The 26,312-nt window shown below is 45.6% G+C and overlaps 1 protein-coding gene across 10 annotated transcripts in view; it reads right to left on the reverse strand.

The window, feature by feature from the left end:
• Window positions 1-26,312, reverse strand: part of SERGEF (secretion regulating guanine nucleotide exchange factor) — a 242,455-nt gene that overhangs the window by 86,705 nt on the left and 129,438 nt on the right. For 8 of the 10 annotated variants that reach the window (XR_004621459.1, XR_004621460.1, XM_034646317.1 and 5 more), the window contains one exon: window positions 21,060-21,096. Coding sequence is in view for 7 of the 10 variants with exons in the window: in XM_034646317.1 (XP_034502208.1) it covers window positions 21,060-21,096 (37 nt within the window). In the remaining 3 variants the exon portion in view is untranslated. Of the gene's footprint in view, window positions 1-12,573; window positions 12,921-19,628; window positions 19,787-21,059; window positions 21,097-26,312 lie in introns of those variants that run through there. The other 2 variants (XR_004621458.1, XM_034646318.1) reach the window with 2 other exon arrangements.

Consider the following 26,312-nt stretch of genomic DNA (forward strand, 5'->3'; position numbering starts at 1 on the left):
ATACAGGATGGCTACATCGATGTAACAGTATCAAAGGCCTGACAACAGCATACCCTAGAGCAGGGCCACTTAGCAAAAACACTACTCATATAGACATGAAGAAAGAACTACTTAGGTAGTCCTACTTCACTAACCTTTCTCTACAGCAACTATCTGACCTCTCTAAAGAGTTAAAAGTCTTCACCCCAATCTCCTACCAGGTATTTCTATATGGATGTTCCACAGGCATCGCACACTCAGGTACGTTCAAAAATAAGTTAATCACCTTGTCTCTAGCCTGCTCTTTCCTCTTTCCATGTATTTCCCTTCTCAGTCAATGATGGCACATCCACCCAGTCTACTGAGCAGATCACCAGATCCATCCGCAGTCCTGCCCGTTGTTCTCCTTCCCTTCTCAAGCCTGTTCTAACCGTGTCACTGAATCCCAATAAGCTGAGCTCGGTCTTTCCAATCTCTTCTTACTTTCTATCTCAGTTTCTCAGTTTGCCACTACTCATTTCAGGTCCTCATCACCCCTCCTTTAAGGTAATGCTCCGGCTTCTCTACTCATCTCTCTGCTTCCAGACCCTCTCCCCTTCAATTCAGCCACCCTCTTGTCCCTAGAACAATTTAAAATACAAGTTGGAACATGTGACAGTTTTATGTGGCATGTGTACCCAGTTATTCAATCAAACACTAATCTAGGTGTTGCTGTGAAGATATTCTGTAGATGTGATTAACAATTATAATAAATTGGCTTTATGGAGAAATTATTCTGGATGATCTGAGTGGGCCTGATCCAATCAGTTGAAAGGTCTTAAGAAGACACCCCTTTTGCAGTTTGTCTTCAGGACGGCTCCACTGCTTATCCCACTGACAGCTTAAAGGCAACATAGCCATCAGGTTCGTCTTCTCCCCTCTGCCCACATCTCCACCACCATGGCTGGCTTCCTTGGTCTTGACCTCACTGCAAGCTGACCAGGAATCAGCTACACAGCTAACACCCAAGACTCAGAATTTCTATGGTAGAAATTGCCTCTCTACAGCAACTATCTGACCACTCTTACATTTATACCCAGTTAAACATTATTTTGTTGGCTTCAGCTCACATTTCAACCCTTGTTTTGTTCCTGATTTTGTCATTCTTTGCATATATAAACCCTCCCAATTTTCTGATATCTCAGAAAATGGAACATTAATTCTTCTCTGCCTTCATGGGGACAGTCTGAGGCTGGAAACTTTGGCAGCCATAAGAGATCCCTTTGTAGCTCTTATCAATCTACTACTGAATAATTTGGGAGAATATCACCCACTAATTATGAATCCACCACGTTGGATAGCTAACCCCTTACAGTGTAGAGTACCCAGGACAATGCTCTTCTCCTTGAGCAAGTTACTTATCCTCTCTGTGCCTTAGTTGCTTCCCCATCTGTGAAACAAACATAATAACAGTACCTACCTTATGTTTAATGTAAAGAATCAATCAATAATGCATATAAAATGTATAAAACCATACATGGTCCATGGTGAGGACCAATAATGTCAGTTTTTACTGTTACTATGATCAATAAATATTCAAGAATTGGTAATTTACTGTGTAGGCTTATTTTCCCTCACCTTCCCCCAAACCTGAGTTATTGAAGTCTTTACCTTTTTTTTTTTTTTTTTTTTTACTGCAATTGAGTTCATATAGCAACCCCTGAGAGAGGCTCAAACCTTGGGGAACGAAAGGAAACAGGTCTACTTTCTGTATTGTACTGGGCCGCATGTGCTACCCTGTGAGCTGCTGCAGAGAAGGGAAATGGAGGACACGGTATGTCTAGTGGGGACAAGCAGCAGAAATCACCCAGAAGTGAACCGAGTCAAGAGCCCCCCATGCCATGGCTGCCAGGTGTCAGTGACAAGGGTGGGGCCTTTGGAGCTCACCTTCAATGTTGCTGATGCTCTGTCTCCAAAGAGGTGGGATGATGCCAGTTGGAGTCAAGAGTTGGGGGCGTCATCCTGGGCTTAGCCTCTGACTTGCTGTGTGACTCTGGGCAAATCATTTCCTCACTTAAGCCTTCATTTCCTCTTTTGTGGGGATCAGGCCATCTCTAAAGTCTCCTCTACCTTTAAAGGTTGCGGTTCTATGACCCCAGGCTTCTTCTTACATTAGAGCAGCTAAAATTCTGCTCCCCTCCCTCAGGAAGGGAGGCCCCTCCCACAATAGAAGCCCATAAACATTTGGTCATCCATTTGGCAAAGTTAAGTTTTTAAAATGCACTTGTCCAAGAGTCCCTATCATTTTACTTGGGGTTTTTGTTATTGTTGTTTGCCTTCTGTTACATATTGCCATTTGTTGAATTTTTTACAAGTCAGTTCCCAACTGATTGAAATAAATTCTCTTCATATGCAGAATTTTTCTAAGAGGTGCTGCCTGAATAAAATGAACAGACTCAGAACTCACAAAACCCACCATCGCAAAGGCCCTGGCTTCCGTTCTGGGTAGCTGACCTCCCATTGACTTGTGGCCTGCCTTGCAGTCTCTGGGCCACTCTGGGGCCACTTTCTCGGCCTTTTGCAGCTGTGGGCTACAAAACCAAGCTAAGAACTTCCCACTAATCAGGGCACACTGAGCCCAGGCTTTTATCCCTACTCCCTTCCAAAGCCCCATTTAACTGACTAGAAAGAACTAAAGAAAGTATAAATCCACCAAGGGAAGGAGACTAGAAGGAGAAACAACAGCAGACAAGATAGCACAACACATTTCAGAGGAAGAAGAGATGGAGGAGATAACTAACTTCTCAGAGTGGAGCCAGCTGCAGCCCGCTGCGGGCTGAAGGGGGTGGTAAAAATGGAACCCGCTTTTCTTACAAAACTCGGGGAAGCCTCAGGACTGAGAGGCACCAAGTGCCTTTGAAAGTGGGGTAAAGACAGAGCTGAAGTCAGAGGGACTGGCTGAAATCATATGTATGGGACAGTTAGGTTCTCAGATTCTTCCCAACACACACAACCAAGCAACCTACTTCCTGAGGGAACACTGGATATTAGTTCTCTGGAGAAACTGACCCAGGGAGGCCCTGGACTTAGGAAAAAAAGAGATGCACTAGTTGGTGAGAGTGACAATAAGGATGAAATAAACAGTTTCGGTAACAATCTGTGTACAAGTGATGGGATCCCAAGCCTCCTTCCTCCATCCTGTTTCAGAAAGTCAACAGCCAGGCATATATATGTCAAGGCGGGAGATTAGAAAAGCCCATAAATACTGATCTCTGGAGGTCCATGAATGAAAAAGCTTCCCTCGCTCCTCTGTCCCTCATCTTACAAGAAAGTCTACCAGTCAGTCAGCCCTCTCCATGCACACAGAGCCTCGCTTAGTGTCTCATTTTCCAATATGAACAGACAGCTAAGGATCACCATGTTTCTGGAGAGGAAAACTTCTGCAACAGTCCAGGCCTCAGCACAAGACAGACTGCACCTCTAAGGAGCAGCAGGGAAGAGTTTTATAAAGGAACCATTCACAGAGGCAGGGACAATGTTTAGGGAAACCAAGAGGGACAGTTTTGTACCTCAGGACCACTCAGTAAAGAGCTTTACCACCTCTAAGCCAGTAGAGGCAAGGGAAGGTTGTGGCTAGCAGAGCCAGAGAGGGTGGAGTTATGGAGCGGGATGTGAAGCAGCAGGAGCTGTGGCAAAGGAGCAAGGATCCAAGCTGGGGGAATAAATACCCTGACCTCCTTTTTCCAGTCCTCAGATCTCCTGCTGTGCCCCTCTCTCATTAGCCAAATGCCACCAGAAGTCAGAGGGCAAGGGAGCCTGCTGGTGCAGGCCACAGAGATCAGACTCCTGGGAGGCACAGAGCAAGGTGTAAAGGGTACATCTGGGGGGCAACAAACAACATTCAGCAAGTCTCCAATAGGTAAGACAGAACCCCAAATAAAGAAAAGGAAAAAGTGGAAGAAGCAGAGACAAGGCAGAGGGCAAAAGAAAACATTTTTAAGAGTCTACGATAATAGCCACTGAGAAATAATAGATGGCAAGACTATAATATGATTAAGAATAGAAATTAAAAAAAAAAGGATTGAAGAAGAAGAAAAAGTGCTTGAAAATTAAAAAAGAGAGCCAAAATAAAAATTCCATTTCAAAGGTTGGAAGATCAAGTCAACAAAATTTCCAGAAAGTGATCCAAAAAGTAAAAAGATATCCAAGAGGAAAGAAAAACTAAGAAAATTAGAGGGTCAGTCCAGGAGATTCAGTATACATCTAAGAAGTCCCAAAAAGTGAGAACTGAGACAAATAAGGAAAAAATTATGAAAAACTATTTCAAGAAAAATCTCCCAGAACTGAAGGGCATAAGCCTCCAATGGAGGGTTCAGTGAGTACCAGGACAAGGAATAAAAGAACACCCACACAAAGGCACGTCATCAGAAAGTTCAAAACAACGAAGAGAAAGAGAAACTCCAAAAAATTTCAAAGAGAAAAAAAACCTGGTCTCATACAAAGGAATAGAAATTAGGGGGGAAAAAAACCAGACTTCTCACTAACACTAGAAGCTAGAGGACAATGGAAAAACCTCCAAAAATCAGAAGGAAAAGGATTTTCAACCTTGAATCCTACGCACAGCTAAACTGTCAATCAAGTGTGAAAACAGAGTACGTGTATTCTCAGAAATTGAAGGAATCAAAAAATTTATCTCCAACTACTCTTTCTTAGGGAGCTACTGGAACACAGCTCCACCAAAGTAAGGGACCAATCTCAAGAAGGAGGAAGACAGGAAGCAGATGAAACAGGATTTAACACAGGAGAGCAGTAAAGAGAAATCACACCGTAACAACTGTGTGAGCCTGAGGTAAGCACTTCAGATGGAACTGGGGGGAAGGGCTCTGGGGTGGGGGTGGGGACCCTGCTAAAGACTTAACGTATTTGACCATATGAAAAGAGTATCAAGAGGTGCAGAGGGGGGCACCCGGGTGGCTCAGTTGGTTAAGAGTCTGGCTCTTGATTTTTGGCTCAGGTCATGATCTCAGGGTCATGAGCTCAAGGCTCATGTCGGACTCTGCACTCAGCACGGAGTCTGCTTGAGTTTCCCATCCTCTGCTCCTCCCCCTGTTCACACATACTCTCATACCCTCTCTTTCTCTCTCAAATAAATAAATAAATCTTTAAAAAAAAAAGAGGTGAAGAGGTGTTTTACAGACATTTTGGGGGCACTTGGGAAGAATCAGTGGTTAGTATATAGAAAATCAAACAAAGGAAGAGGGGGGAAAAAACCAACCAGGCAATACCCCAGGAAAAGAGAAAGTACAGCACAGGAGCTATATCATGATGCATTACTTGGCTCAGCAGTGAGAACAGTATTCACACTGATCTTAATAACAGACTAATGATTTCAGTACAGCGGGAGGATGGAGGGAGAGGAAATGGGGGTGGTGGTGTAAGATAATTTTTATTTTTATTAAGAAACCAATAGATATAATTTGCTTTGTTTGTTGGTTTGTTTGTTTGTTTATTTATTTAAGAGAGGGAGAGAGAGAGATAACGAGAGAGCAGCGGGGACAGTCAAAGGGAGAGCTAGAAAGAGAACCTTAGGCAGACTCCACACCGGTGCCGAACCTGATCTGGGCTCAATCTCACAACCCTGAGATCATGACCTAAGCTGAAATCAAGAGTCAGATGCTCACCAGGTGCCTCTAAATTTTAATTAATATTAAGAAATCAATAGATATAATTTGTTTCATTTAAAACCGATACCTTAAATGAGCATCTGATTTACAAACACAGAGGTAAATACCTGAAAAGAGTTCAAAATGGCTGGCTCTGGGAATGGGTCTTGGGATGGGAAAAGGTGAGGCAGAAATTGCCATTATTGAGGCTTTTAGTATTTTTTTTTACTTTTTAACTATATATATGTGTGTGTATATATATGTACACACACACACTCACTCACATATATACACACTATTCTGTAATAAACAAAAAGTTATCCAATAAAAATACAAAAGTGCATGCTCCAGAGCAGATAATCTGGTTCAAATAGTACCACCCAGTATGAGTTGTAGATCTTAAGACCAGAATGCTTACCTTTTCTAAGCCTCATTTTTCTCATGTGTAAAACAGGATTGCGTGTTACAGTGTAAGTAAGCTACAGGCACACGTGAGTATGCAGGAGTGTATGCCGGAGCTTAGTGAGACAGTATGCGTAAGAGCTTAGTCTGGCGCGTGCCACACGGTAAGTTTACGGAGAGGAAGGAGATCAGTGGCACACGTGATGGACACATCACCTTGGCTCCGTGTCAAGAGTGAAGGCTAGACCCTCTCTGCTCCCACACACACCCCAGCAGGCGATAAGCAAAGTGACGGCAGGGGCCGTTCCCTGTGTCCTGGCAGCCCAGTGCAGGGCCTAGCTTCACACTGGGCACCCAGGAAGACTATTTCCACTAGTGTCTGCCTGTGGCATCGACTTAAGAACAGAGGAGCAAGATGACAAAGAGGGCCATATGGGAAGCAAGGCGAGACACCAGAAAGAGCCCCCAAGTGAGTCAGAATCAGACATGTTGAGCACCTACTCTGTGCCAAGAGCTTTTCCGGAAACCGCACAATTCCCTCTAGTAACAAGCATTTATAGAAGCGGTTATTACCTCAATCTTCGAAGAAGTGGAACCCACAGTTCAGAGAAGGCGGCAACTTGCACACGGTCACACAGATACGAAGCAGCAGAACTAGAATTGAATCCATGGCTTCCTAACTCCAATGCCTGGGGCAAATCAGGCAACCTTTCAGAAGACTCCCTGTCCTCCCCTGTGTGATAGGGACTGAAGCTCCCCTGAAAACCTCCGAGCAGCGATAACAGTGAAAAGGGACGGGTGAGCTGGAGAGCCTTGGGCATTGTGAGCCGTGAGCACACGTCAGAATCATCCACATCCACACGCATGCCACACGAGGACTACACCGTGAGCTTCCTGTCCCTGTTAGCCTCGAGGCTGCCTTGGGAAGAGGAAAGGATTAGCCCTGAGCTGGGCCTGGAGTTGCACCTAGGATAGGGTAGAGTCCGGGCCAAGGAATCTGATGGGGATTTTGGAGCCACGACGCCTGGTCGGAGCCATCAGACATCCAGTGTGCTGAGGGCCAGAAGGTCAGCAGCATCCTTCTTGTCTCAAGCAGAAAAGCACAAGCTTACTGAGTTAATATCTTACAAAGCCACAAAATCAAACCCACTGCCATTCCTTTGTGATTCCTCTGTTGAAGTATATAGAAAATCAATCAAAGGAAGAGGGGGGAAAACGGGCAATTTTAACCCCAGGAAAAGAGAAAGCATAGCACAGGAGCTATATCATGATGCATTACTGTTACCCTGCAAGATGAAGTCCCAGCTGCTTAGCCTGTCATTCAAGGCCTTTGTGACCTGGCTGCAGACATCCCGCAGCCTTGTCTCCCACTGCTCTGTTCCTCTCCTGATCCCTTCTTCCCCCCAGTTTGCCATGTCTTCTCCATGCTCTTGTTCATACTGATCCCGTTTGCTGGAATGCCTTTCTCCTTCTCCTCCTCCTCCTCCTCCTTTAAGACCCACCTTAAACATGATCTCTTCTGAGAAGCATTCCCTTAATGCCATGTTAGGGGCAAGGCATGACTCTATGGAAGAACAAAACCCAGAAAGGGTCAGAGCTGGAAGACACCTTGAAGATTATCTTATACAATTCTCTTCTTTTATCCATAAAGAAAAGGAGGCCCAGAGAAGGAAAGTGGCCATCCCAAGGTGACAGCAGCTGGTCTTGCACTCAGGTCCCTTGGCCCAGGGCTCTTTCTACCACATGGTACAGTATCTTAATGTATCAATAAATCCATGAATGGCTAGACGGGCCAACAGAGCATTGCAGAAGCCCTGCCCAGAGAGCACACTCTGGAGTGAATAGTCACAGCTGTTCTGTGTTAAGGGCTTTTGGTGCACCCAGGAGGAAGAGGGACTCCAGAGAGACAAGAGGCAGTAGGGACAGCAGCTACAGGGTAGGTGGTATTCAGGGCTCTAGTGTAAGCCAAGGCCTTTGGTTGCTAAGAGGCACTGTGAGTCTAGGCGTTCATGGTGCCACCCAGGCTCAGGAAGCTTGCTCAAAGGAAGGACAGAGTGGGCCCACAGGCCTGACTTCTTGGTCATTATCAAAGCTGTCCCATGCTGTCCATAGTCCCCTGGGGCTATGCTCTGAGGATAGACAATGAGGCAGAGGCTGACCTCTGCCCCTGCAGACAAGTGCTATCAGTACTAGCTCTGCTATTGCTTCTTCCTGGCTTCCAAAGTCAGCTGCATGCTATAAGGTTAGTTGGTGCTGCCTGATATGCTCATTAAGCTAAAGCATGTCCCCCTTTAGGGATGGGGCAGGATGAGGGGGGAAAGTGCGGACCTTGGAGTCAGTAGATGTTAGTCTGAATCCTGGGCTCCACCTCTTTGAGTCTTCAATTTCCTATCTGAAAAAACAGCGACATTTCTCATCTACTTTCTACCCTGCATGGTGACGATGAAATGAGATGATATACGCAAAATGCTCAGAATGGTGCCAGTGCGTAGTAGGCGCCCAGCTGCTGTCCGTTCTCTTTTCTCTGCAAAAAGGCATTATCCATTTTTTTTAAAGCCCTTTATCTTCTGCTGTAATTGTCACCTTCTGAAGCGTCTTCCCAAATGACCCATAATGGCTCCACACTGTCTCTACAATAAAGTCAATGCCCTTCAGCATGCCATTGGAGACCTGGCCCGAGCTGACCCTCAGTTGTCCTGATGGTTGGCTACTGTCCCTCAACCATGATTCACTCTCTAAAGCCTTCCTTCCCTTTGCTCATGTTGGTCCCTCAGCACACGAGGCTCTTTACCCTTCCTCTGCTCAAAAGCTACCTTTTCCATGAGGATTTCCAAAATTAATCATTCCTCCTTTGCAACCCTTTCCTCTAATTCTTATCATTCACTGCTTGGGACCCATTCAGTGTTTATTAAGTACATATTATGTGCCAGAATTAATTCATAGGTCCCTTTCCCACTCAATGTGGGAATGCTACATGGCAAGCTGTCAGCCACTAGTAAGGGTGAAGGGAAGGAATGAGGACAATACTGTATGTGACAGTCAGTCAGTATTTAACAAACAGGTACAGCACTCCTACATGCAAGGCAGGGGGAGACAATTCGGTCTATTAAGAAAAAGCACTCTGGCTACCATAGACCCATGCAACAGGAATTCCATTTACACCCGCAGTAGGGAAGAGAAGGGAACCCTGGTATAGTTAGGGTTATAGAAACAGTCCCAAGGAGAGACTCTGGTGGCCTGGACTAAGCAGTAGTAGTAGAAACGGAGCAAAGTGGACGTTCTTGGGATACATTTAGAGGTAAAGTCAGCAGGACTTACTAAGGGATTAGATGTGAGGATGAATGGAGAGAGGAGAGGAATCAATGTGGACTCCTAGATTTTTGGCTTCAGCAGTTGGGTCGATGGTGATGCCATATACTAAGAAAAAGACCCAGTAGATATGGTCTTGAAAAAGACAAATAAAAGTTCTATTCTGGGCACATTACACTGGAGATACCTATTTAAAATTAATGTGGAGATGTCAAATGGGGACCTGGATATATAATTTGGTGCTCAGAGGAGAGGTCAGAGCTGAACATAAAAACTGGGAAATTATCAGCATACGAAAAGTTTTTAAAGCCATGGGACTGAACAAGGTTGACTGGAAAACCTGCGGAGAGAGAAAAGACGGGAGACCAACACAGAGCCCCGGAGTGCTCAGACCTTCAGCATTTAGGCAGAGGAGAGGTGGAGCCCATGAGGGAGACTAAGGAGAAGCAGCCAATGAAACAGAAGGAACCAGGAGAGCAGAGTGTCATGGACACCAAGAAAAGTAACTGTTTTAAGAAGGAAGATGAGTAAGTTCTAGAGGTCCCCGGTACAACATGGTGCCTACAACTATCAATAACATATCGTACACTTAAAAATCTGTTATGAGAGTAGATCTCATTAAGGGACAACACAATAAAAAAGTTTTTTAATAAATAATTTTTTTTTTAATGTGCAACACAGTTTGTGGACATGAAGCCAGACTTGAGTGGTGCAGCAGACTTTAGAAACATTTCTCACATGGGATCCTCAGGCCCAGAGTGGGAAATGACTGCCCAGGATCACATAGAGAGCTAGTGGCAGACAACACTGGGACCAGCCCTCAGCCCCTCCACTGCGGAAGGCTGCCTCTAGCTCACTCTACCTCTCTGTAGTTTTTCCCTTGAGTTCACCTTTGTCAGATTTACCTTTGCAAGGCCCTAAGCCTCGTATTTGTAAACAAGTACAGTGGGTCATGATTGTGGTTTCCGCTCCTGGAAGAAACCTTAAAAGGACCAGAGCGCTAAATGTGGTAAATAATCTTGTGCCCAAAAAGGCTGGCATGAGAAGGTAATTAGCAAGTATGTGAGCCTCCTTGACAGCCTGGAACCCTCACCTGTGGTCTAATATAGAATGACTTCTAAGGAGTGATACTACCCTTGCTTCCTTGGGAAAATAGTGGGAAAAAATCCACTCTTACTGAAAGCTAAAAAGGCACACCTTGTGATGTGAGGCCATGTCTTGAAAACAAATGACTCAACAGAAATGTGATTTAAACAATAACCAGTGGTCTGTAAAAACATCTCTGCATTAATTGTGAAACACCTCTCCTGAATGCCAAAGATTTTATCACATTTCTGGCCTGATAGAGAAGAAAATGCAGTACCCCGAGCAGCCAGGTGTGACAGTGGCAATGAATACATCTCACTCTGGAGATGAGCACAGCATGACCTGGGACAGCGCACTCAGAGCCCACGCAACCAATGGGCTGGTCTGCCTCAGCAAACAGCCCAGGAAACAGCCACCTGGGAAAGCTCCTTGAGAACCAGCCACCAGCTTCAGACTGAGCAGCATGAGCTGGACCTGAGGTCTAGCCCCAGCTCTGCCACTGACTAGCTGGCCATCTTGGGTCAGTCACTGCCTCTCTTTATGCCTTAGGGTTGCTCTGGGAGAGCAGTGGGATCCAGGAGGGCAGCCAAAGAAAGGGAATTCAATAGCGTTGGGGCAGTATTAGGTAGCCATCTGGAAAAATAATGAAGTTGAATCCACACTTGACATTGTGTATCAGAATAAGTTCCAAATGGATCAAAGACTTACATGTTAAAAAACAAACAAACACATAAAAAGTACTAGAGTAAAATAGAGGAAAGTCTAGAAGTTGAATCCACACTTGACATTGTGTATCAGAATAAGTTCCAAATGGATCAAAGACTTACATGTTAAAAAACAAACAAACAAACATAAAAAGTACTAGAGTAAAATAGAGGAAAGTCTAGAAGTTGAATCCACACTTGACATTGTGTATCAGAATAAGTTCCAAATGGATCAAAGACTTACATGTTAAAAAACAAACAAACAAACATAAAAAGTACTAGAGTAAAATAGAGGAAAGTCTAGAAGTTGAATCCACACTTGACATTGTGTATCAGAATAAGTTCCAAATGGATCAAAGACTTACATGTTAAAAAACAAACAAACAAACATAAAAAGTACTAGAGTAAAATAGAGGAAAGTCTAGAAGTTGAATCCACACTTGACATTGTGTATCAGAATAAGTTCCAAATGGATCAAAGACTTACATGTTAAAAAACAAACAAACAAACATAAAAAGTACTAGAGTAAAATAGAGGAAAGTCTAGAAGTTGAATCCACACTTGACATTGTGTATCAGAATAAGTTCCAAATGGATCAAAGACTTACATGTTAAAAAACAAACAAACAAACAAACAAACAAACAAACATAAAAAGTACTAGAGTAAAATAGAGGAAAGTCTAGAATAGGGAGGGCTTCTCTAACTCAAAATCCAGAAGCCACACGGGAAAAGACTGATAAATTTTGTCTATAGAGAAAGAAAAGTTTGCATGGCAAAAACAGGACAAAACAAAACAAAAAAAGACACCAAAAGGAGAAACAAAAAAAGCTAAGAAAATATATTTGCTTTCTGAACCACAAAGGCCTAAATCCCTCATACATAAAAAGCTCCTGGAAAATTTTTTTGAAGACTTTATTTATTTATTTGAGAGAGAGAGCGAGCACCGGGCGGGGGGAGGGAGTGGCAGAGAGCCGGGAAGGGCTCAATCCCAGGACTTGGAGATCACGACCTGAGCCAAGGGCAGATGCTTAACCAACTGAACCACGTAGGTGCCCGGCTCTTAGAAATTAATTAGTAGGGGCGCCTGGGTGGCGCAGCGGTTAAGGCGTCTGCCTTCGGCTCAGGGCGTGATCCCTNAAAAACAGGACAAAACAAAACAAAAAAAGACACCAAAAGGAGAAACAAAAAAAGCTAAGAAAATATATTTGCTTTCTGAACCACAAAGGCCTAAATCCCTCATACATAAAAAGCTCCTGGAAAATTTTTTTGAAGACTTTATTTATTTATTTGAGAGAGAGAGCGAGCACCGGGGCGGGGGGAGGGAGTGGCAGAGAGCCGGGAAGGGCTCAATCCCAGGACTTGGAGATCACGACCTGAGCCAAGGGCAGATGCTTAACCAACTGAACCACGTAGGTGCCCGGCTCTTAGAAATTAATTAGTAAAAGACCAATAATCTAACTGGAAAAAAGGCCAAAGGATATTGAGGCAGACCATAACGATATCATCTCAAAGTCCTAATTCCTGGAGCCTGTGAGTGTTACATTACATGGCAAAGGAGAACTGAGGTAGCAGATGAAATTAAACTTGCTAATTAGCTGACCTTCAAATAGGGAGATGATGCTGGATTATCCAGAGTGGGAGACGCGGCCTAAAGGAATCACGAGGATTCTGAAATGTGGACTAGGATGGCAGAAAAGTCAGTGTCGGAGTGATGTGATGAAAGAAAGATTCCAGCAGCCACCTCGGGCTTTGAAGATGGCAGGAGCCACAGTCAAGAAGTGCAGGTAGCCTCCAGAAGCTGGAAGAGGCAAGAAAACACTCTCCTTAGAGGCTCCAGAGAAAAATGCAGCCTGCTCACACCCTGATTTTGGCCTGGTGAGACCCACTTCAGACTTCTGACCTCAAACTCTAGAATAACTCATTTGTGTTGTTTTAAGCCACTAATTTTCTGGTAATCTGTTATAGTAGCAATGAAAAACAAATACAGGTATGGAGAAACCCTTCATAAAGAAGAAAATACAGGGGTGACTGGGTGGCTCAGTCGGTTAAGTGTCCCAACTCTTGGTTTTGCCTCAGGTCCTGATCTCAGGGTCTTGAGATCAAGCCCCACATCAGGCTCCACACTCAGCGGGGGGTCTGCTTGAGATGCTCTCCCTCTCTCTCCCCTTCTGTCTCTCCCCTACTCGCACACACACACTCTCTCTAAAATAAATAAATAAAAGCGTAAAAAAAGACAAAAATACAAAGAGCTCCTGAATATACAAAAAGGTGCTCAATTTTCATTCATAACTACAAGTAGAGTGATTAGAAAGGCCACAATCATTTTTTTTAAAGATTTTATTTATTTATCTGACAGAGAGAGAGACATCCAGTGAGAGAGGGAACACAAGCAGGGGGAGTGGGAGAGGGGGGAGTAGGAGAGGAAGAAGCAGGCTCCCAGCGGAGCAGGGAGCCCGACGCGGGGCTCGATCCCAGGACCCTGGGATCACTCCCTGAGCTGAAGGCAGACGCTTAACAGCTGAGCCAGCCAGACACCCCAAGGCCACAATCATCTTAAAGAAGAATAGAGTTGGAAAACTTAATACCAGATATTGGAATTTATTATAAAGCTGCAATCAAGGTAGAATGGTACTAGCATGAACATAGAAAAATAAACTATGAAAGAAGAGAGAGTCCGAAGCCAAATTTACACATATATCCAGTCTCTTGATTTACAACAAAGGAGCCTCTAAAATTCAATGGGGAAAGGACGAACTTTTCAATAGATGGTTTTAGGGCAATGTGTTGTTATGTTGTTGTTGTTTTTTAATACTGATTCAAAAATGGATTCTAACCCTAATTGTAAAAGGCAAAATTAATAAAGTTTCAAGATGAACACAAAGGAGAATATTTTCATTTCATGACCTTGGAGCAGACCAAAATGTTTTAAAGAGGCACAAACACCTCAAACCATTAAATAAAAGGTTGATAAACTGGACTTCGTTAGAATTAGGGATATCTGTATATCAAAAGACACCATTAAGAGAGCAAAACAGCAAGCCACTGACTGGGAAAGAAAAGATGTTCGCTATATATATAAATCAAAGGTCTTGAATCCATAAGATAAAGGATGCCCGCAAACCATCAAGAAAAACATAGACAAAACCCACTTGACGGTGTTGCACCTAAGTCCTTGCACTAGACAGAAGAAGCTGCCCGAGTGGCCTCTAAGTATATGAAAAGATGCTCGACATCTTCGGTTATCAGAGAACCGTAAATTAAAATGACAGTGAGGTTCCACACGACTTACTCCACAGGATGGCCTCGATCAGCAAGGCTGAAAATACCTGGCAAGGATACAGCACAGTTGGAACTCCCATATATTGCTGATGGGCAATATATAACTGGCACTACTACTTTGGAAAACTGTTTATCTACTAATGCTAAGGATATGATCCAGAAATCCTACTCTCGGTTACACGCTCAAGAGAAACCAATGCATGTGTTCACCAAATGGCATGGGTAAGAATGTTGACAGCAGCCTTATTCACAGACTTCAAGCTGGAAGCAACCCAAATCTTCAACAATGAAATGGACATCTAAGTTGTGGTATGTTCATCCAGTGGACTATTACTGACCAGTAAAAAAGAACTTCCACTACACACAAAATAGATGATTCTTAGAGCACAACGTGTTGAACAGAAAAAGCTGAACACAAAAGAGTACACAGTGCATAACACCATTTATATGAAGTTCAACCACAGACAAAACTCATTTCTGGAGACAGAAGTTGGAGTAGTGTTAACTCTAGGGCTGGGGTACTGCCTGAGAAGAGATATCTTCTGGGGTGCTTGAAACGTCCTGTCCCTTGTACTGGGTGGTGGTATCCTAGGTATGTGCATATATAAACACTCATCACACTGAACCTTTAAGATCTGCACACTTTACAGTATATATACTGTATTTCAACTTAAAAAGTTAAAAAAAAACCATCCTTTTAGTTTTTCACCTATCAGATTGGCGAAAATCTAGAAGTTTCTTAACACACTCTTAGGGAGACTGCAGAAACAGGCACTCATATATTGTTAGTGGGAGTGAAAATGGTATAATTTCTATGAAGGCAAAATTGCCTGTGAAGGCAATTCCTCTCTTGCAAAATTGATACACTTACTCTTTGACAATAATTTCACTTCTAGGGATTTATTCTTCAATATTCCACAAGTGAAATGACATATATACACAAGGTTATTCACTACATCATTACCTATAACAGCAAAATACCAGAGACGATCTGCATGTCCATCAACAGGTCATGGGTTAAATAAATCATGGTACGTAGGTATCCCGGAATACTATATACCTGTAATAATTATCTAGGAAGGCTTTTATACTGATAAGTAAAGATCTCCCAGATGAACTGTTGAAAGAAAAAATAAGACACGACAAAGTATGTACAATATAGTACCACTTATGTGAAAGGAGGGATAAAAATATATCTTAGCATTTACTTAATATATGCAAAAAGAAACTAGAAAAACACAGATTAACAGACATTAGTTGCACATGTGGCAGAAGGGTTTTTGGGTGTTGGACAAATGGGGGGACAGGGAAGGAGGGAAGTTTTTCATTTTAAATCTTTTTATGCCTTTTAAGTTCAAATCATATGCAAGTGTTAATTATCCAAATATTAAATATGCAAATCAATTTTTTAAGAGGTAAGGGACAGTGAGAGAGGGAAGAAGAATCCTAAAAGGGGTGGTTTTCCACAACAATGTCATCAACTTCACAATTCTATCTGGTGATTATACACAGAACTGCTGAATCTGAAGGAGAAGACATTTAGGCTGCAAGACAGGAGAAGTTGCTAACGTGAAGGGACACTAAGTACTGAAACGAAGAGATGAGATCATCTTATCTGGTGGCCTTAACACCAGGCCAGACTGTCAGTGGTCCGCAGGAAGGCAGCATGGGGTAGTGGACCACAGGCTCTGAAGTTAGAGGCTGGGGTGAAAGACCTGACACACTGATTCCCCATCAAACAGCTTCCCTCCTCTAGAAAATGGAGTTAACAACAGCACCAACTCAGCGATTTGCTCTGAGGATTAAATGAGATAATATAAAGCATTTATGCGTTGCCAATCACACTGTGCACAGGACCATACAGTTTACACTTGCCTCTAAGCTCTCTGCAAGGCCCTGGGGTTTGGAGGTATGGCCTCTCAGAGGAAGAGCCGGTGTCAAAGAAGATTTAGTTCTCACATTAAATTCCTGTATGACCCTGTTTGATGGGTTTCAAGCCAAGGTCAGATGCTGTGCCACACATATGACAAAGGTACAAAGGTTCAGTGATTGAAAATCATCACTGAAATGAAGGGGGAAAAAAGATCCTTACACAGATTATAGCTCCAATTTGGTAAGAGAGCTGGCTTTGCTTGGAGGAGGAGGAGGAGGAGGCATGACACTTTCTTGCCAAATATCTAACCCTTTAACAATGCCTGTCTGGCAAGCCTGAATGCTCCAGGAAAAGGCCACCAATAAAATCCTTTCCAAAGGTCTGCGTGGAGCGGGGAGAGAGGAAATGCAGTCAGCTCTTTTTTCTCTGCAGGAAGGGAAGGCTGAACAACTGCACATCAGGAGAGAAGGCAAACAAATTGCCCATTCAAGCCAAAATAAGCTGCTCCTAGGGGAAGCAAAACAGCTGGAGCCAATTCAGCCAGACACGGAGGTGAGGGCCCTGAAGATGGAGGTGAGGGCCCCGAAGACCGAGCTGGGCCTGGGAGCTGGGCTCTGGTAGGCAGGGATCTTCTGAGCGAGTGGTGGTCACATGCCCTCATGTCACCTCTGCCGACCTCAGTCTCTGCCCACGAGTGGGAGCCAGGCAGCCAGCTCCGTGAGATGTGGAGGGAAATCCTAGGTGGGAAGGCAGAAAGAAAGGGCCCAGCGAACCTGCCAAGTGAGCGAGCACCTGCTGAGCACCTGTTATGCGGCAGGTACTGAGCAGGCGCCTGGCTTACCTATGCCACTTGCAGGAACAACTTTCAGAGGTAGGTTGATTGTACACATGAGGAATCAGGCTCCCTGAGGTGGACTGACTGTGCACGGCACACAGTGCGAAGTGGCCAGGCGAGCTGTGGCCTCTGGCCTCAACCCTCTCCTTCCTGTCACTTGTGTTCTAGTACTGTGTGTCTAGCTCCAGCAGCTCCTCCTTCGTCCGAAGCAGGAACTCGCCTGCCTCACCATCCTGTCTAGCCACGGCCATGCCTGGTGGCAGACACAGAATAATATGTCAACAGAGGCCTCATTGGAAAACTAAGGAAAGAACCAAATCAAATTGCAAAAGAAGGGGAAGGAAGAAGCCTGGAAGCAAATGAAGCAGCAGAGTAGAATTACTTTGCTCCCGAAAGAAACCTGAAGTGTGGCTGCTGTGGGGTTTGCTTCAGGCTAGAACATGAAGGGTCTGAATCCCTGTCTGGGGCAGTGGATAGCAGAAGCCTGATCTGGAGCAAATCCGGGCTTGCACTGTGTCCAGGGCTGTTGGGATGTCCAGATCCCCCAGATTGGGGTGCCCAGGCTCCACGTTTTACAAATCCCTTCTGCAGCTATGCTGAGATCCCGCACTGGTCCCCAGCATTCTGGGTGGGGAACACACTTCCCTCTCTAGCTTCTGAGCTTCCCACCTTGAGCGTCAAGCCTTCTTATACTCATCTTACAACTACCTCCTTCCTTGAAGTCTTAATATAGGGTGACGACGATGATGATGATGATAATAATACCAGCTAACATTTACTGAGCCTCTACTTTTGTGCCAAGCACTGTCAGTACTCTACATAACAACCTTATGAAGGCAATAATGTAATATTTCAGATGAGGCAATCAAGACACAGGGGGTTAATCCACTTATACAAGGGTACACGGCTCCTAAGTGTAGGAGCCAGGACTGGAATCAGGCAATCTGACCCTAGGGTCTATGCTCTTCTTGACCACCTCCCACGCTGCCTCAGGCCCTAGGATAGGATAGGGCCGAAAGAGCAGTCTTGGAAGTCAGGCAGGCAGCTCTACTATTTATTGCTACTTACCCCTGGATAACCTGGATAACCTCTGAGTCTCAGGTTTCTTCTCTATAAAGTGGGTACAGCAAAGATAGTTTGTGGAGTGCCCATTCTCAGACAGAGCAGGTCCTGAGTTACGTCCTTCTACCCGTCTCTATTCCACCTCCCTTTCTGGTTTGTCTGTTGCACATTCATTAGACACTAAAGCTGCTTCTACACTTGAGGAAAGTTTGGCTCCCTTAAATTCTGTTCTAGTCTATTCTGCAACCGTTTTGCGCCTACCACATGGGAGACCCAGCACCAGACACAGAGGGTCCAGATCTCAGGGAATGAAACTGAAGGCAGAGAAATCCATCTAAAGTAGGCAATGGTAGAAGGGCTGAGGCGAGGAGCTGGCTGTGAGAACCAGGATTTAAGCTGGTAGGAACTCTCCTCCTTCAGCTTGTCTCCCTCTTCTGGCCTTCTGCCACAGCCAACAGGAGCTTCTTGTCACTTCCTGTAGCACAGCTTGCGCCCTGCAGGGTACTCATGCAGGGCCCCATCCCTCCAGTGGTGGGGAGTCTCTGCTCCCAGCTCACACACAGGCAGGGACACATGCCCGAACTGTGTAACCGGGCCCACCTTCCCTGACTCTGCAACCAAGCACTCAACAGAGTGTGAGCCAAGACCAGGGCACTGAGGACAAAACAGAAAAGAACAGGTCCATCCACCCTCCAGGAGCTCACCGGCACACCTTGCTCTCCGTGGCCTCTGATGTTCTCCTCACTTGGGTAATGCTGGACACCTTTCCAGAATGTTATTGTTTCTCTCTCCCAAGTAACAATGACTTCACTAGCACAGTTACCCTAACAAGCCGTTCTCCCCTCTCCCCACCCTGACCAAGAGAAATGAGAAACAAAGAGAACTACACACACACACACACACACACACACACACACACACACACACAAACACGTTTCTCTCACACTCCCTACATACCAGGTATCTCAAATACATTAATCCTCCCAGCAATCCTGCAAAGTGGAATTCTCCCCATGACGGACGTGAAGGGGGAAATGGAAGCTCACACAGAGATGGAGCTAGTGTGAACCAAGGTTGTCTGCCTGCAGAGTCTTTGCTCTTTCTGCAGCCCTAGGCTGCCTCTGTCAGCTCAGCCCGCCACCCTGCTAGCTCTGGCCCCTCCTTCATCTGGATTGCGTTCTTTCACGTATTTAGATACCCTGCAATCTTCCTGTTTGTCCTGGGCGCAGAGGGAGCCAACCTCTCTCCTAGACCAGGGAAAGCAGCGGCGGCAGCATCCTAGGCACCACCTCGGATTCTCTGATTAGCTTGTCTGAATTACACCCAGGCTGGAGCAGTTCCGGTATAAAGGATCTGGTGCGGCTGCAAAGCATGCAGCTTTGCCGTTACATTTTCTCGCTCCTTCTATGACTCCAGCCCAGTTTACTCCCCACCCCCTCTGCTGGCTGGCAGCCTACCTCCTCAGCTGTCCTTGGTTCTGCCTCATTGCACATCACGTTCGGGCCTACAAAGCAGTGCTTCAAACTGCTGCCATCGCAGGCGGCTGAGCCAGTCTCAGCTCAATTCAGAAAACAGTGCTCGAGTCTCTGCCAAGTATCAGGCACTGCTCTGTGTGCTGCAAATAGGCAGGAAACAAAAGCATAACGCAGGGGTCTTGCCCTTCAGAAGCTGAGTCAGAGGCTGGGAGAGAAGTAGTCAGGCACAGAAATCACCAGCAGAAGGCAGGCAGGGATGGGTTTGTGATCGGACCCTAAAACATCAGAGCAGGAGGGAACCTTGATTTTCTGCTTTAACCCCTCCATTTGACAGATGGGGAGCTAAAGCCCAGAAGAGGGCAATTAGAACAAATATCACATAATAACAGTGAACATTTCTAAAACCCTCACTAGGAGCTAAGCACTGTTCTAGGTGCTTTAAATATATTAACTCCTGGAACCCTCACAACAACCCTAGAGGGTAGGCGCTACTGCCCTCCCAAGGAGGGCTTCAGTACCTTGTCCAAGTTCACACAACTAGAAAGTGGAAGCCTGTATTGAACCCAGGCAGTCGGGCCCTATACTCGTGTCTCTTGATTGTGTTGTGATACGGAGATTAGTCTACCTGGAGAAGTAACGAGGAAGCTTCTTGAAGGAAGTACTCATAGGCCTAATTATAAAAACAGTGAACCTTGGTTATCCAGAATCAATTAAGAGGAAACCTCAATCAATCAGAAGGTTGGCTTCATCTGGGAGCTCCTGAGTGACACAGAATACAAGGCAGTGGGGGGCAGTGAGCAGAGCCCCATATTTCCAAAGAAAGAGGAAAGAACTTGGAGTAAGGGATTTATTCAGAGAAACAAGAGCAGACCAATCCTCTTCCCCTTTTATGTCTGGATTTCTTTTTTTTTTTTTTTTAAAGATTTTATTTATTTATTTGACAGAGATAGATACAGCCAGCGAGAGAGGACACAAGCAGGGAGAGTGGGAGAGGAAGAAGCAGGCTCCCAGCCGAGGAGCCCGATGTGGGACTCGATCCCGGAACGCCGGGATCACGCCCTGAGCCGAAGGCAGACGCCCAACGACTGCGCTACCCAGGCGCCCCTATGTCTGGATTTCTACACATGATGTGCCCAGTCTGTAAAATCTTTAATATCTTCAAATGCCACTGCCGGGGGCAGGGAGGCCAGCTTAGGTACCTTAAAAAGACACTCAATGATGTGGATAGAAATTTTTAGAAAAGGGGCTTCTAGTAAAGCCTTGGGCAATCAAAGACTTCCATTTTCTAGAATCTCCCCCAACATGTACACACACATACACAGGCACCCTGGCCTTTGGTTAACCAAGAGTCTTCTCTAACTCTGCCACAGGAGTTTCAGAACACACACAGTTATCAGTATACTAATTACTTACCAATCACTGCCAGATTATGCTCTGAGCCACAAGAGACCTAGAAAAGAAAAAAAAATAAGTTATATTAGAGAAAGAAAACTCCTTGTCCAAGGAAAAGTGCTTGACTTTTTCTCATCTGCTCATTGTCCCTTTCACCCTCCAGCCTCACAAAGAACATGACATGTACTCTCATACCTCTGGGCCTTTGCACATGTGGCTCCTCTGTTTGGAATGCCCTCTCTTCAACTGCCTAGAAAACTTCCACTCATCTTTTAAAGGCTCAATGTGTCCACTGAGACTCTTTTGCTTCTAGGCAGACTCAAGCACTCCCTTCATTATGCAACTTATCTGTACCCCTTCATTATGTGACTTATCTGTACCCCATCATAGCAATTCTCTTGGTGCCTTTTACACCTGCCCCTGTCTCTCACTAGACTGTGTGTGTCCTGAGAACAGGCCTGAGTCTCATTCACCTCTGGATTGTACAAGGGCTGGGACTCAGTTAACACCTGCTAAGTGAGAGAATGAATGAAAAAACCAAGTTCATAAAAGAAAAACTACCTACTACATAAGAGACAAAGAATCATTTGGGGTTCTGAATCTAGTGTTTTCACACAGCGAGCAGCACTTCCTGCCTTTTAGTCTCTACTCGTCCCAGCCCCTACCAGGAGGAAGTAAGTGGGAATATAAAAGCTTAAGTGCTTCCCCAGGTACTAATTAAAAGAAATTCTGTACCCTGGAGAAGCATCCTGTGACCTTTATCAGGATGCTCACTTCAGCTCCTGGCAAGAAGAAGGCTTCAGGTCCCCATGGAACATCAGTGCTGGAGGGGCCCTGGAGATTATCTAGTCCAATCTTTCTACATTGTAAGGAGACAACAGAGGCTTGGTAAGAGGAGATAACTTGCCTCAGGTGCCGGAGCAAGTGTGCATCAAAACAAGGACTAGAGCACCCCAATTCTCCTGAGGCTCATGCTAGTTCCTTTCTTGAGGCTGTAGCTTCTCACCCCTTGCCAGTGAAAACCACTCGGAAGTGATATTCAGAGGTCATTAGCACAGGCCCCTGACAGTCAAGGTAACAGGCTCAAAGGCATTTGAATATCAGAGGCCTAATAACACACTGGTAGGTGAGAAGGGTCAGCAAAGCTTCTGAGACTTTTATCTTTGTGAAAGCTGTGTGCTCCAGATTCCAGTTTCTAGAGGAAACGGAGATACCCGCACTTAGGTGAACTCCCTGACAGTATTGGGCAAAGAAGCACCTGCATATTTTGCCCCAGTCCATCTTTCCAGGTGTCTAGTCTCTGAACTCTCTTGAGGCAGGCTCAGTGCCTGATTTATCTGAGGGGCCCCACCCCCCACCCCCGCCCAGGACCATACACACAGCACAAGCTCACTATATGCCTTCTGGTGACACTTGGGCCGGGTCCCAAGGTTCTGTCAAAGGAAGCTGCTTAGATTGAGGAACTGGAAAACACTTAGATGTCTAGCAGTAGGGGAATGCTTATGTAAATTATGGTGGAACCATCTGATGGACTACTATGTACCCTTGAAAAATAATGCTTACAATAAAGAAAAATGCTCATGATATCTTATGAACTGAAAAATCACAGGAAGAACTGTATATGTATATGATCTCGACTCTATAATAAAACACAAACAAAAGACTGGAAGAAGATACATCAAAAGTTCACAATGATAGCCTCGGGGCTAGGAATGAGAGGTATAAGTATGGTTTTTCCTTTTGCTTTTTCTATACTTCTAAATCTTATATAGTAACCTTATCATCAGAGAAAAACTTATTAAAAATAAATATAATGTACCTACTACAAAGGCAAAATAATAAATGAATATGGCTATAAAATAAATATGCTATAAAATCTGATATGTTCTGAAGTTGTGGGGAAAAAGATTTGAAGGAATATAACTAATAATAATGGTACTTGCATCGTGATGGTAGGATTGTAAGATACTCTTTCCTCTAGTCTCTGTTTTTCAAACAGTCTTTATGACGTGTAGCAGTCGTGGTGGGGGCAGCAATAACAGCGGGAATCAGAGTCACCATATATTGAGGATGTACAAAAGCCAAGCAGCACGCCAAGGCACTCTGTCAACACAATCTCATCTTAATCATCCCAACCATCTTTTCAGGGACGTTTGTGCTCATTTTAGAGATAAGAAAACTGAGGCCCTCAGTGCATTACATAACTTTCACAGCTAGCTATGTGGCAGCAGCAGACCTAAAACCAGGTCTGCCTGATCTCCAAGCTGATGTTCCGTACCACTAGATGTTACCTTTGTTTTTAAAAAATAAAGTTATTTCATTTTACATACTGCAGACAGAGAAAGGGCCCGCCGGGGTTCATCCTGGGGCTGCAGACTACAGAGCTGTCCAACCTGGAGGACCAGGGGCTTGCAGAAACAAGCCAGTGACCAATGCCAGTATCAGGCACAGATGCTGCCCTGAATTAATGAGCGAGGCACTGATGAATGGAGTTTGTCAAGGCAATGCAGAGCTCGAAGCTCAAAGCTCCCTGCTGCTTCTTGCTGTCTGTGTACTGGCACACAGGTCAGGAGACTGAACACCACAGGCCACAAAATCCCAGGGCTACACTCCTTCAACAAGATCGTATCAATGACCATTTGCTTCATATAGCTCTTGTCAGCATCTACCCACTGCCCAGCTGCAGGCAGCTTTCTAGAAGACTCTGTTAATAATGGCAGCACGCCCAAGAGGAAGAGATTCAGAGCCAGGAAGCCAGGTGAGTTCTAGGTCCTCTGCTCTCTGGCTCTGAGACCTTTGGCAAGATATTTAACTGCTAGGGCCTCAGTGTTCTCAAGTGTAACAAGCAGATAAAAGGGTCAACCCATCCACCTCACAGAATTGCTACAGGACAAATGAGACAATCCATCCCCTCACAGCCATTTGTCTCACCTTCCTTACATATAAATCTGAATGTCACGCCCCTATATGAAGCCCTTCACGGGCTCCCCGTGGTGGCTTTCAAGGCCTGCATGAGTAGGTCCCTATTTAGTTCTCTGGCCTCACTTCTTCTCTCTGCTACTCATGAACCCTCAATCCAAATAACATAGTCTTTTTTTTTTTTTTCATTCACACTACATTATATTTTCTCTAAGAACATAAGGCAATTTCAGGCTTTTACGAATGCTATTTTCCTTGACTTGAATTCCCTTTCTCCCATTGTCTACCTAGCTAAATCCTTTAAGATATTGCCCAAACATCACCTCCTGGTAAAGACTTCCCTGACTCTGGAAGCAGAGCCAGCTGCTCCACCCTACCTACTCCCAGCACTACGCATCACGGCCTCATCACACAGGAGATGTCTATTTATGAAGTGTGCCTGTGTGAAGCCCCCCTGTCCCTCAGACGCGCAGCAGAGCGCCTCCCCAGGCACGTCTCTGTCACACAGCCCAAGGACACGGCATGAAGTTGGGAGGGAGGATCCAGAAGAGGGAGATGATCCCAAAACAAGTGTGAGTAGTGGTGCGGCCACTCCAGTCCGACGGGAGCCAGGCACTGAGATGCACAGTGAGGGCAGGAAGGGAACAGGGCTACAAGACCACGGTGTTGAAGTGACGGGAGCCTGAGCAGCGACAGCAGGATTGTTTCAGGAACTCCAGCATGGCAAAGCACAGCAGACCAGCAAGGGAGGTCAGTCCTGGGAGACGGGAGTCCCACTACAGAGGAAGTAGGTTCCAGCTTGCTGATTGGGACCTTCAAGAAAAGTGGGCACACCTCCCTGCAGGTGAGGGGAACAAAAGTGGCTGTGGCAACCTGTCTGACTCGGTGCTGCTCAAACACTACCGGCGTCTGCTGTGTTCAGGCCCCTCGGCCACAGGAGGCAGAGCTACAGAAAACAAGATCTCCCAGCGAGCCTCCCGCCAGGCTAGACTCCATCAGTTCTTATGAAGAGAGTCACAACTCCCCTGGGTGCTGGATTCCACTAAGTACAGTTGGGCAGGGATGAACTGGCTCATAGCAGATGCCCGGAGAACATGGGCTTGCTTCAGCAGCACAAAGACTAAAATCAGAATGATACAAGATTAGACGCCCAGAGAATAAATGCTGAATGCATTAATGGGTTAAATGAATGAATAACTAAATGAACAAGCAAAAATTAGATGCATGTGAAAACACCTGCCGAATGCTACATGTGAGTACTCTAGCTCTGGGCAGTACTGTTGCGCTATTTCTAAAAACAGGTGACTGTACCTTCCTGAGTCTTATGGCCAGCCACCTGACTGCTTTGCCTGTATTATTTACTTACGGCAGCATTAGCAGGCAGATTCTTGTGTTACAACTGTTCTTACAAATGGGGTGATTGGGGTTCGGAAAGTACAGTAACTTGCCCAGTCTCTTACAGCTGGTGGGGGCACAGGAGTCTAAGATCTTTCAGATTCAACTTTTCTGTCCTCCCAATCGTTTTAACCTTCCTATTGGCAAACAGGAGGGAAATAAACCGACCACCCAGTTCCAGTTCCCTATACCTGGAAACCATGTGCCTAGTAGCAAGGGGTCTTAAGCTGGGGCAGCCTTAGACTTACAAGGCCCAAACATCTTCCTGGGGCTAGGAGCACCCACCTGCGGACCAATCCAGAAGCTGCTCCGTCCGGAGCTTTCTCTTGGGGGAAATGGCTGTAAAATGGCAACAAAACTTCACCCCTGCCCTCCCTAGTGGGTAACTCCAGCAGATTGTTCAACTCTGAAGGGCGGGTGGGGGGCAAGCAGGGAAGGTGTTTGGAACGGGGACTTAGGGGAAGTAGCACTGAGATCTCCAGGAAAGGATGCGAGGCCTGGCCCAGTCATCTTCCTGAGAGCAGCCCCCAGCAGCCCTGGGACCACCTGGGAGCACAGTGGCCTGCGGGGCCTTCTGATTGGTTCCCGCCCTGTGCCAGGGGGCCCGTGTGCCCCGCCGATGCTATGGCAACCCGGCGCCTGGCGGAGGCGGGCCATTCCCGGGGACTCGGAGGAGGGATTGAAGCCTGGGCTCTGCGCCTCCGAGAGAGTCTTTGGCAGGCACCACCGCCCAGAGGAGAAGTGTGTTGGGAGCAGCTCCAGAAAGGCCGCCTCCCGGCGGCGAGGGTTCATAGGGAAGGAAATGGGCGCCTCAGTGCAGCCTTTGCTAGAACTCCGCCCAAACCCCCAGTTGCCGTGTGTGTAGAACTCAGAGGAGACAACTGCAATTTTCAAACCTGTTAGAAAAGCAGGCTGGGAGGCTGGGCGTACTTTACAGGCAAACTGCAGTCCGGTCAGGCG

The sequence above is a fragment of the Ailuropoda melanoleuca genome, chromosome 16 (genome assembly GCF_002007445.2).
Source record: "Ailuropoda melanoleuca isolate Jingjing chromosome 16, ASM200744v2, whole genome shotgun sequence".
Classification (NCBI taxonomy): Eukaryota; Metazoa; Chordata; class Mammalia; order Carnivora; family Ursidae; genus Ailuropoda; species Ailuropoda melanoleuca.